General features: G+C 40.9%; 1 protein-coding gene across 3 annotated transcripts in view; it reads left to right on the plus strand.

Annotated features, from left to right (window-relative positions):
* LOC125899749 (inactive dipeptidyl peptidase 10-like) overlaps positions 1 to 13,495 on the plus strand; it is a 310,646-nt gene that overhangs the window by 212,426 nt on the left and 84,725 nt on the right. For all 3 annotated transcript variants that reach the window (XM_049594253.1, XM_049594254.1, XM_049594255.1), the window contains 2 exons: positions 4,881 to 4,975; positions 5,104 to 5,178. In XM_049594253.1, the coding sequence (XP_049450210.1) occupies positions 4,881 to 4,975; positions 5,104 to 5,178 (170 nt within the window). The remainder of the gene's footprint in view (positions 1 to 4,880; positions 4,976 to 5,103; positions 5,179 to 13,495) is intronic.

Genomic DNA, 13,495 nt, shown 5'->3' on the forward strand with positions numbered 1-13,495 from the left:
AAGTGCAAAGCAGTGCAGAGACCTATGGTAATGTTTTAAAGATCACAGGAATGAGTTTCTTTTTATCAGCTCTAAATATTAATTTCTCTCTCCTAGGCATGCGGTGATTTGAGGTTTAACTCCACTGGGTATCAAATTAAAATTATTTTTGAAACTTTAAAAATGACCTCATCGGAGACACATATATTTTAAGGGCATTTTTTTTGTCACTGGTACCTTTCCATGTTATTTTTTGTGGTAAGTGGGCTATTTCAAGCAATCCCAACACAGCACATACGAGAATCGTTTAACGCTCAACGGTACATCAAATTTTGCTGAGATCAGGCCATTCAAAGCAAGCAGTGGTTCATTAAGCCTGCAGCATCCCAGACTATTGTTCTCATACTGGTTTACCATTTTATTTTATATGACAGTGAAGGTGACAATACAGCAGCCACATTTGAGAACAGCAGAAACAACTTTGTGGATCATTTTGGAGCAGGGGAAACATATTCCTCAGGGTAGAGAGTGCCATCCAAACACAGCCTCGACAGCTGTGTGGGATTAGCCAGAGGAGTTCAGTAAAGACAGCTGTGCTTACGAGCAAAGCTATTCATTACTATGGGAGTCCCAGTGGTACTGGATAACCCCAGAGACCCAGACATGACCCTCACACCAAAACACACACACACACACACACACACACACACACACACACACACAGAGTTCTCTGTTTACACTGTCAGCCAGACCAATAGACATTTACGGACAGAGATAGAGTACATTTTTATCCAACTATGAACATTTTTCAGAAGATATGATAAAGACCGATAGAAACATATTAACTCCTTTATGATTTATCTTTTTTCTGTTTCTGCCATATAAACAAAACATTCATGTCTCACTGCCACTTATTGTTAAAGGGATGCTTAAACAATGTTCAGTCAGTTCTGTATCATAGTAATGTGTGTGTACTGTAAAAGAACTATGTTAAACTTCCTTCCATCTTGCTTGATATCCCTGTCGCCATCACCTACACAAAGAATATAAACGTGGATTGAGAGAAAGAGAAAGCCGCCCCTCTCTCTCTCTCTCTCTCTCAAATGCAGGCCAGACTCAAATCAAATGGCAGTTAGGCAGTGTTGATTAAATGCAAATCAAGATTCTTACCGTATGGCCTATTTCTCGCCTAAATTTCTTTCAGAAACATATTTTAGTGCACTGTCTAGAGTTACTGAACAGGAAGAGGATGCCATACTATTTCTCTCATTAGGAAAACAGAGTCTGAAAAAACAATACATTCTCACTCCCAACTTGTCAAATACTGATGCTTGGTCAGTGGCCCTTCAGGTTAAAATATCATGTGCTAGGTACGTGTCCTGCGTCAGTTTTGGATGCTCAGTCACAGCGTATCAATATACACTCTAACTGTAATATGAGATTATTTGTTACCACCCTGCTGCCATATTGTTTTCCGAAGAGCTGGCCATCTTTCTACTGTATAGACAGCCCAGATTTATGAAACGACCATCCTTCCAGCTGTGAAATACTTCCTTAAATGCATTCACTCCAGCAGAAAAAGAATAGGTGTTGGGGTCTTTCCCGATTCACTGCATGGTTGATAAATACACCTACGGGTACATGAGAATCAGGAGAGACAAATGAATTCATAAAATGAACATTCTAATTAAACTATAATCCCTTTCACTACTCAATACATAAAAAATATCTTGTCCTCTCTAATATTTTCACATTTTATTTTCAATCAATTTCTGGAAATTTACAAAAAACTTGGATGACCAGTCAGTAACGACCTGTCTCGCTAATGCAGGTGTACAGCACGGCTATTATAAGGGTAATCCGGGACTCTAAATTGCCTTAAGATGTGAATGTGAGTGTGAATTGCTGTATGTCTCTTTGTGTCAGCCCTGTGATTGACTGGTGACCTGTTCAGACTGTACCCCGCCTCTTGCCCAATGTCAGCTGGAATTGGATGTGACCCTCCACTTATCTGCAGCCTTTGGGGATAAGTGGGTATAGATAATGGATGGATAGATGACAGAACTTCTTTCTGTTGCTCTGCTGATAAGTTTGTAGCTAAAGCTTCAACACTTCAACTTACAGTACTGCTTTTGTGCTAAGCATTTGGCGTTGTTGACTTCACTAAGATTGAATGTTGATGTTTATTAAAGGGGATTAGCTCTCTCTGCAGAATGTCTGTCGGTCCTCGGATTCTTTGAGAGTTCCCTCAAATAACAAAGCCTTTTCCGCAACACATAGTGTATAGTGTTTGAGCTGCTGTTAAGATGAATATGACAAGTAATTTTCATTTTGCACGGTATGTGAGAATCCTCATGTGGAGCAATTTTTGGCCTGCGGTCCGTCGATAATTGATTAAACACACTGCCTGTCTGATGTGCTGTTATCTGTTACTGTGATGGGCATGCAAGGTCAGAAAAATAACAATCAAGCTTTGTTGCTTTAGAAAAAAACCATATATTTGGTCATAAACTAATTAATGCATAAAAGAAAAAGACCCTCAGGATTTGTTGTCTGGGAAACCTTAAAGGGGACATATTATGATCTTTTCAGGTTTGAGAACATGTTTATATGCTTTAATTGTTAACAAAACACTGTAATTTCCTCATAATGCCTGTAGTGGAACACCTGCATTCACTCTCTGTCCGAGGTATTTCATTTTAGTGCATGTCTCTTAAAGCCCCCCTCCTGAAAAAGCTCAAAGACTCTGATTGGTCAGGGTTTCCAGGCCTTATGTATCTTGACATGTCTGCCCCATCATTGTAGCCAGTGAATGATTGTAAGAGAGAATAGCTACACTGTTCATCACGAAAAATGACCTAAAAGCTTCTAAACCAAAGTCTTGACATTGGACATGTTCCAACAACATCATCTTCAAACAAGATGATATGCTCCCCTGACGTTAGAATGTAGCTACATGTAGCAGTGTAGGCTATGTAATGTACACTCTTGTAGTGTACCATTTGGGGTTGCTATTTCTGGTCTGGTAATGGCGCTACTAACCATTTTGCAACAAGCTGCCTCAGTGTAGCACTCACTGGAGTAGAATGTTCTGGTTTGGGGGTGGGAGGGGCAGACAGCATGTTGCATGTTCAATCGTGTGGGCGGCTGTGGCTCAGAGGTAGAGCGGGTCATCCAACAATTGGAAGATCAGCGGTTCGATCCCCAGCTCCTCCAGTCTGCATGTTGAAGAAAGATACTGAACCCCAAATTGCTCCCGATGATGCTTCCATCAGTGTGTTAAAAACTGAGTAGCGGGTGGCACCTTGTATGGTAGCCTCGGACGCCAGTGTATGAATGGGTGAATGTGACTCGTAGTGTAAAAAGCGCTTTGAGTGGTCGGATGACTAGAAAGCCGCTATACAAATGCAGGTCCATTTACCATTTTTTTCCCCACTTTTTTCAATTTCCAGATGTAACAGAATTAGTTCAATGAATCGTTTGGTCTATAATGAGTACTGAACCGAAAGCTTCATACCAAACTGCTCAATATGAATATGTGTATTGTTACACTTAAAGGGTGTAACAGATATTTCAAAGAGATATTTTAATCTGGACTGAAGTGATGGATTGACAGACATTGCCAACATAATAGTGAGGTGAGGGAAGGCTGAGCTCATGGATGTGTTTCTGATATGAAGGCTTACTTTCTTATATTTAGCACTGTATATAACTGCACTGACGTACTTGTTTACAAGTGTTAAAAAACAAAAGCAGGTCTTTTTGAAGATAACGTGGTTACTCATGCTCTATCACCAAACAGTGCCTCTCCATTTTTCCCATTGTTTGTTAAAGCAGTGATTCATGTGTGGTTGGCATTTGATTTTTACTGCTGATGGCATGGTGCCCACATTTTATTTGGTTTCTTTCGTGCCAAAACAAATGCTTTATTTACTCACCTTGAACATTCTTGAAGGAAAAGTAGTTCCATATGCACATGCAAATGTGCCAACCTGATGAATAATGCTAACAGGTAAAACACAAATAAGGGGACACTTAATTATTGTGTATTTTCAGCTTGAGCCTGTGTTAATTACTGGACTTGCTATACTGAAGAGTTTTTGGATTAAGTACCTGGTGCTCAAGGGAATATTGTCAGTTGATGGTTATGGAAACATTTCCATCAATAGCCAGACTATTGACAGATAAATCATTTAACTGTCAAATAACCTGAGAGAAGAGAAATATTGATTGTTTTTGTATCTGTTTTCAGTCAGCACAACTAGCATTAAATCTGGATCAGTATGAGAAAGACACATTTGCCATGGCCATGCTTAGCAGTTACTGTATTGCAACCTGTGTGCACATGTATTGTATGTGTACCTGTGCATGCATACAGTACATTTATGACTACGAGTATTTGTGCATGCCATTGTGTTAATAATCATGACGGTCCCTGATGATATTTGAGGTGGGCTATGTTTCTGTATGTCTTCTGTATGTCTGCGACACAAAACAATCAATCCAGTCTTGTCCAATCAATCCAGCTCGGAATGAAAGATTTTTCCCTGGCGGTGCCACACAGTGCTCTTCCCATCAACACACAACATGTTGAAAATGAAAAATGTAGTCCTTCCCTTTGTGATTGTCTGGCAGTGAAATCTCGCTTTTGATCCCCACAGTTAATCACGTTACATTAGACTTGCATAAACTCAAGCCTGTTTGGCTGTCTGCTGCATTGTTACTGTTCTTTAATTTGAAGAAATGATGGGGCTTAGAAAGCATTTGTTTTCAATGGCATGCTTTGCCTGGTTCCTACTTTGAAGTTTTTCTCTGTAATGTCTTTTTGCAGAACAGCTTTCAAAATTCAATTTCCTTCAAACTGATGTTTTTTTCTTTGTTCTTTCTGTTTCTATTCACAGACTCTGAAGTCATCTACAGAAACAGTGATGGCCACGTCATCAAGTTTAACATTCTTACAAACGAAACAGAGATTGTCCTGACAAACACAACATTTGTGAGTGTCCTATTGTACATTTAAGTTGGAGGATTTATCGTGATGTTAATGCTATCATAATGATTGGCATTGCAAATAGTAAATCTATATCTGTGTCTGTGTCTTTCTTTCTCTCATATTTCCACCAGATAAATTTCTACGTGGCCAAGTATTCTGTCTCCCCTGATCTGAAATATGTGCTCTTCGCTTATGATGTGAAACAGGTATGTAACCATAAAGGTTTTTACTGTAAGGAAAGACAGACATCATTTATTTTTCACATCAACTCAGTCCTGTGTATACAATTGCTTGCTCCCCACTGGCCCCTCCTGGTGGCAGTTGGAGGCTGACATTACTGTTTTTAAGAGGCTTTGGTGCTCTCTTTTTTAAGATGGCGAAGGTAGTGGTACCTTGTGAGACTAGACAATGTAAAGCATCCATTGCTGCCAACCACAGACTGTATATGAAGATGGACAACATGTCTCCACTTACCCCCACTGTACAGAAATGAAGCCAAAATATCTGTGATACGGCCGTTGGCATCTCGTGCATATGATGTCATTTGGAGAGTCTGTGTAGTAGTGAACTATGCAGTGTGGAGGTCCCACTCCTACACCCATCCAAACAATTGCAAACAGTGCCACTGATCGCGAGCACACATAGCTATCATAGCAATAGATAGAGCAATAACTAATTTAAACCAAACTTATCAGTAAAAAAACAACACCTAAACATATATCAGCATGATAAGGCATATCTAAATGACAGAGACCACCTTTGGGAAAAATTAATTTGATGTCTACTTTGATTTTGTTGTTTATGATCTATGATGCAGCCAGTCACCAGGAGGTGTTCAAGATGTTTTGGTCTCACTTTTGGGGAGCTGTCATGTTGTCCATCTTAATATACAGTCTGTAGTACTTACAGCTTGATTGGAAGGGGTCTAAACAACACTTAAAAGTCAGGCTACATTCTGATGAGGGAACAGCTGACATTGCCATTTTCAAAGGAGTTCTTGAACTCTTACCTCCAAGATCTTATCAAGATATTCCCAGTAAATGTTTTATCCCTGCCATATAAACTAAAGCTATATATTTGTCTATTACCAGCCTATTTGAAGAACAATATAGCAGCAAACACATGTATACACAGATATATACTGTGCATATACACAGGACTCCTGTGGAACTCCAAATGCTAACTGTAACAGTATTAATCAGAAATCAGATTATACCAGTAGAGGATATACTGTATACTTGACAGCATAGGGAGATTCCTGAAGATCAGTTGTGTCTTTCGGTTTTGTTATGCTACCCCAACATTTTCAGCGGCCCTATCTGGCCACCCCTATAAAAAATTTATGGGGGCACTATTGATTGAATGTAACCAGACGATTCACAGATAATCTGTTCAGTTTGTTTTATTGTGGTTTCATTCTGTTTATTCAAGTGCACTGTAACACACTGTTGTTATGGAGTATTATAGTGTGAGCAGACTACTATTCTTTTATGCACAGTGAACTCAGTGGTAAAAAATACTATACTGCAGTCATTCATTCAAGATATGATTCAAGATGTTAAGTAAGAGTACAGAAATATTATTAGGTAAATGTACTTAAGCAACAAAGTACTCAACATGCAGAATACCCCATTTGTGTGGCTTACTATAAAGGCCTATATTATATGATATAATATTGTTGGATTACAATACAAGGTTTTATTGTAGCTGTTAGAGGCTGAGCTATTTTTACATGCTTTTATTTATAGATGGGTTTCAGTTTGATGTGCATTAATGTTCGGGGGGACTGACTTAGAAGTTCAACATGAGGAGTTATTTCTGTGCCCTAATTTACATAAATCACAATAGTAATGAGTGCTAAAGTTCATTATCAGGGATAGAGCCAGAAGCTGTAAACATTCTGAGCCTAGCCCATATTCAGGAAGTCCAGGTCCATGCTTCCATGGGGAGCCATTTTTCTCCATTTACAGCAGCTACATGCACTATTGTTTCAAGCCATTTGAGATAATAGAATGCTTTAAAGTCTGTTCATCATTTGGGGAAAACATGGTAGTTGCCAAGTACAAAAATCCTCCTGTACAGCCTACAGCCTATTTTGTATCTAATTGTTCTCCAACTGTCTTCATCATTATGAAACCAGAACACAACAAATGTTGTGGATGACTAATTTCACTCCTACCACCTAAAAAGACACAGAAAATGTCTTATGTGGTTATTTTTAAGTTGCATAACATAGAGTCGGAATTTGGTGATACAGCATTACTAATCTTGAAACCTGTTTTTCTAATACAATGCTGGAGTAGAGTTCACAGAATGAATGTTAAGCTGACAAATCGGCTACACATGAATCCATGCCATAATAATCTGGGCTGCTCTAACGGCCTATTTCCACCAGATGCGTGTTGGTTGCATCTCCGCTCTGGCACGGCAGCGGAGCTGATAGGATTCAATTCTAGTCAATGTGTGTGTTTCCACCGGCTGCGGCTATGCTGCGTTCCGGCTCCGTCACAGCTCCGGCAGTCCGGAGCCCTCCGCAACAGATACGCAGGACTCCTACTTCATTTCAGCACAGAGCAGATCGTGCGGGGCAGGAAGTGGTGCACAGAAACAAAATAAAACATCCGGTTAATTTTCAAAATAAAATAGACAGTGTTCACGGCAGATCATATTTCCCTGCACGACACCTTGAAAACTACATAATGGGCAGAGGCAGGCCTGAAGTCAGCAGGTCAGAGGGTTTCAGACGTCATTTCACCACGTTGACACCATGGACGAGGAGATATTAATCATGGCAGTGCACCGAGATGTCTTCCGGTGGAGCTGCACCACTCCGTACAGCAAACGCAGCCGGTGGGTATTGACGGATGGTGGAGCACGCAGCGGATAACCAGCGCTGCCGTTCCGCAACAGGCACGCATCCAGTGGAAATCCGGTGTAATAGCCAAGGATTCCCAACAACTTGAGTAAATGTGATCTTCTCTGAATAAAATATTAGGCCCACAGAAAACTTACTCATAATGCCTATATTAGCTTTTTTTTAGGGAATAGCATAGTAAGATAAACAGCATGGGCACATATTATTATCTGAATGACACAAAGTTGAAGGTAGTTTAAAAACCTAAAAGTTTTTTAAGGTTTTGGCTGTTGGGGGACCACCCCCTGCTCTGCCTCTGTACATTATCCCAAGGAGACCCCCAGGTTAGCTCACTGAGCAGAATTAGTTACAGTATTAGCTCCAGTGACCCCGTCAGAGCTATGGATGCTGGACATTAATGAGTATTTTGCACAGAACCTGGTGAGAAAGAACCACTTGTTTTACATTTCACAGTTCACACTGTTACTGTGTGTTTAAGGCTGTTTAATGAAGAGTGCAAAGTTTTGTTTGTCTCTGTGATCAACATTTGGTGATCAGTTTGGTGTGTGTTGAGGCTCAGTCAGGGATTTGGTGATAGGTGGTATCTGCATCACGTTGTTATGCTTTTTCCAGAGAAAAAAAGTGTGCTAAGTCTCTTCATGATCATGTTTAGCTGTTCAAATCCAATCTGTGTTTTGAAACAGTTTATGTGTGATTCTTGATTACATACATTTTCCATACAAGCTAACATTAATTTATTAACTATGATGAGATAGGTGCTTTTAACGCATACAACAGGTGAAAGCAGAAATGTCATGCTAACTTGACGTTTCTTATTATGCAAAGGTTACTTGTATTCTGTGCTTTTACCTCGTGCTGCTAACTCTGTGTAGGCTAGCATTTCTCAACGGGGGCAGTACTGGGCTCCAGTGGGTGTTCAGAGAACTAGAAGCAATATTTTTTAAAGAGAGGCATTGCGATGTTCTTGGGGGTAAGTTATGTGTGTCTTCTTTTTCATGCCAGTTTAGTCTTACACGCACATTTTCACAATTTTATGATTAGACTCGCTTTTATCACCATCTGAGGCCTTTTTTGACAAGGCTTTTTCTACTCAAGATAAGGCTTGTGCGTAGCTTTTCATTGTTTTCTATGGAACAGCATGCTCCTCTGTCCATTCTTTTAACATCAAAGTGAGAAGCTATCTTACCTTTAAGCATACGTAGCTTGTTTGAAAACCACAAGCAAGAATGCTTTATAGACAGAGAGAGAAAAGGAGACTCGGCTGAAGAATTGTGACTGCGTCTGCCTTGCATACTTTATGTGGCAAGATGCTGACTGTGCTGTCAGCTTTCCTTGCTCTTTGTTAGATATAGTTTCAGTTTTCCAACTCCAATGAAGAGCAGTGCACACCTGCTTCCCTAAACTTTGTCTCATCCAGAGAGATTCCCAAACGGGGCCCTGTGTCTGTCAGATAGTCTGAGGGGTACACTGGAGTGCAGAGCAATAACATAATGCACAGCAGACTATATGGCAGGACTGGTTTTTTTTTTGTTTTGTTTTGGGTTTTTTTTCAAAATGTTATGACTTTATTCTCGACTTCTCAGTGAACACGTATGTGGGATATGTTCTGAATGTGCAGAAAGTTTTGAATGTGAGCAGAAATCTTGCTGGAACACATATGAGTTATGTAAGTCCAAGAGTTTATAAATGAATCATAGTGAATTAATTTATCATGATGTGAATCGGTGCCATGGGCACTTTCAAAGAGGTTACTTCTCCAAACAAAAGACACAAATTAGGACTGAAGAATAAATCATGCCCCTGGTGTGCTGACTAACAACAAATGAAAAAAGTTGATCTGCAGGTGAATAAATATTTAAAAGCAACACAGAAAGTGTGAGAGCCTTACTGCATCATATCTCATTTCAATTTTTTATTTTGAATGGTCACTTGGTGCCTGAATTTCATATTTTCTTCTACATAAATAAAGACATTTCCACCATAAATTGGAGCATACATTTTCACCAGAATGCAGGAAATTAAGTGTTTGAGGTTCCAAGTTCCCTGTAGCCGGTTCGGGCTGGGCCCGGCCGGGCCCCATGGGCTGGGCCCCATTGCCCATGGGGCCTGGCCACTACGAGCTCGCCCACGGGCCCCAACACAAGGCCTGGCTCCAGGGCGGGGCCCCAGTAACCCTCCCGGCCGGGTACACGAGTCCTTGTTCATATCCATCATGAAGGGTCCTTTGAACTGTTCTTCGTCTGACCCTTCGCCCAGAACCAATCTGCCATGGGAAACCCTACCAGGGGCAAAATGCCCCCGACAGTATAGCTCCTAGGGTCATTAGGGCACTCAAACTCCTCCACAATAAGGTGACAGTTCTCAGAGGAGTACCGTCCTAATTAAATTAAAGTTTAAATGTCAAATTTCAATGCATTGCATATGTTGAACACCTTTTCATGTAATTTCTTTTCACATGGCTTTTTTGTTCTCTGTAACATTCAAACCGTCCAGTTTAACCCAGTGTGTTATTTGGCATTAAATGACAGTTTGCCTGCATTTTAACTGTAAGGTGGTAAGGGACAATGGATAATGGATAGTGGGGCACTGGCCCAAAAGAGATGGAGAACCACTGGTGTAGTCTGTGTTAGCATTATCATTGCGACTAGCTGCTAGCTTCTCACTGGAAGTTCCAAAGTTTCGGACAATTTACATTTAGACAGTATTTTGGCTTTTGCTTTATTTCTCAATATTGCAAATGTCTATTAAGCTACCACTGATTATGGAAGCGAAGGAGGACACAGTGACAAGTTTTTTTATTCACTCAAAGCCACTGTGGCATAATGAATACAATGCAATATTGAGCCATAAAGAGAGATGAATCTGCTGAGAACATTTAGCTTCCACCTACACCTCCCTTACTTGTGTTGAGGAGATTGAAGAGAGAAATGGATCATTTGGTTCTTAATTGCATTCTTGGAAATGTAAATAAAGTTTTTGCCAACTGATATCCAACACACCGCTTTCTATGATACTGCTCTGCTGTATGACCTACACAGTAACAGTCATGTGCGGTTTATATGATAGAAGGGGTTATCTTGTTGCTCCAAATCACATTTGATTTGATATATTAAAGCAAATGCCTCTGAGTTCAAGATGATTCCGAAATATTTTCTTTTGTGGAAAGGGAGGAGTTTGATATAAACTTACCATCCCATATTTCACTGTGGCTATTAGAATTATTTTACTTGATAAACAGGCTTCCAGAATTTACTAATCCGGGGCTTTTGGGGTCAGCCCACTTCAGACACTTAAACATTATGTTAAAGTTTAAAGTTATTTACAGTACTATGCACAGATATAATATACTACCGTAAATTACCAAATAATAGCTGGGTTTCAAATAACCGCAGGGTCCCCTTTAAACGCCGGGTGCAGGTGTATATTTTGATAAATAACCGCCGGTTCCAAATAAACACCAGGTCTAATTTATTTATTTTTTAAAACAAAGAAGAAGACGTTGACACTGCACGTTTTTCTTCTTCACGCTTTTTTCAGGAAGGCTATTGTGCTTGCTTTCTGTCAGTATCACATCAATGATCGCCATGGCTCCGGTGCAGCAAAAAAAAATTAAAAAGTACAACGTGAAATTCAAACTTTCTGTCATAAAACATGCAGAGGAAAACTCGGGAGAAGCCGCCGCTAGACGTTTCTCTGTCGATCCCAAGAGAGTGAGAGATTGGCGAAAAAATAAAACTGAGCTTCAGCGTCTGTGCGAGGAGGACAGCAAAAGGGCCAGGCTGCCTGGTGGAGGTAGGAAGAAAGCTTCCGAGGAGCTTGAGATAAACATGCGGGAATGGGTTATCGGCAAACGGGCACGCCACGAGAGAGTGTCCCGTAAAATGATCTGGGTGATGGCGAAACAAATGTACGCCACTGTGAGTGACAGGACAGATGAGGAGTTTGCCGCCAGTGCTGGATGGCTAAATCGTTTCCTCCGCCGCAACAACTTCACTTGCAGAAGACGTACAACTATGGCCCAAAAGGATGCCAGAGAATTCACCGAGAAGCTGGTGAAGTTTGTGACATTTTCATCCCGGATGATTGAAACAAAGAAGATACCGGACAGAGACATCATTTCTGTGGATGAAACTGCGGTGTGGTTTGACATGGTCGGGTCCACTACTGTGGAGACACGCGGGGCCCGCAGTGTCCCTTTGAAAACTACAGGCCACGAGAAGAGGCACTTGACTGTTGTTCTGGCAGCAAAAGCAGACGGGACCAAACTGAAACCTTTTGTGGTTTTCAAAGGAGGTGTCAGGGAAGTCAAGGCGATGCAAAGTATTGGTGGAGTGGTGATAGCATCCTCTAAAAACATCTGGATGAATGACGACCTCACTGCAGAAAGTTGTGGGGAAATTCAACTTTGGCTCTCGTCTCCTCGTCTGGGATTCCTACCGATGCCACATCAGCCAGGCCACTAAAGAGGAGCTCAAGTGGGGCTACAAGATAACTATGGCTGTGATACCGGGAGGATGTACAAAATACATCCAGGCAGCTGACGTTGTTTGGAATCAGCCGTTCAAAGCCAGTCTGCACGAGTCATATGACAGCTGGATGGCTGGTGACGCGGACAAAACCTACACTGCTGGAGGAAACATGAGAGCCCCAGCTCGCCGCCTACTTGTCGCCTGGGTGCTTAAAGCTTGGGAGGAGTTGGACACGGAGGTGGTGAAAAAATCCTTCAAGGTGATTGTGTGTGTGAGTTTCTCTGTTTGTAAATGAAAGAGAGAGAGAGAGAGTCTGTTTGTGTGTGTGAGAGAGAGTAACAGTATATATATACACATATATATTATAACAGTAAATGTTATAATTATTTTAATATACGTTTTTGGAATATTGTGCTTTAAGGTGTGTGGCCTGACAGTGGCAAGTGATGGCAGTGAGGACCATTTGATCCACTGCTTCAAAGAAGGAGAGCCATGTGCTGCAGGGAGAGAGATGTTGGCTCAGGCCAGACAAGGAGAGCAGGAGGATGATGGAGAAGCTGAGCAGCAGGAGGAAGATGAGGGTGAAGAGTTTGAAAACGAACTGGTAGTTGATGATGATGAGGAGGAGGAGGAGGAGGAGGAGGAGGAGGAGGAGGAGGTGGATGCTGATGAGGAGGATGAGTGAGAGGATGGACATGGACTTGGTCTTACAACAGGCTGTTGAACTAGTTTTCTTGTTGTCTTACTCAGGTTGCCTTCTTTCATGTTTCTTTTAAATTCATGTACCAGTACATGTTATTTTTTCTGTGTGTTTCAGGAAACAAGTTGCTGATATAGCTACAGACAGGATCTGGCCATTGTTGTTCAGTATTTGGCCTTATATTGTCTACCTTCCTGAAAGTGTTATGAGAGTGTTGTGCTGACAAAAGAAGAAAAAAGTTTAACTACAGTACTGTAATCTTACTCTTAAAACATGTAAAAGTTAAAGTCATTCTGGTTTAATTAACAGAATTTGAATAAATTACCATATTTTCCCAGTTTTTCTGAGCAAGATTTTTTTGAGGAAGGAATTAAACGCCTGTCCCAAATTGCCGCCTGGTCCCAAATAAATGCCTGGTCTGTTAAGTGATTGAAACAAATAAACGCCCCGGCTATTATTTGGTAATTTACGGTAGGTGC

The sequence above is a fragment of the Epinephelus fuscoguttatus genome, linkage group LG13 (assembly GCF_011397635.1).
Source record: "Epinephelus fuscoguttatus linkage group LG13, E.fuscoguttatus.final_Chr_v1".
Lineage (NCBI taxonomy): Eukaryota > Metazoa > Chordata > Actinopteri > Perciformes > Serranidae > Epinephelus > Epinephelus fuscoguttatus.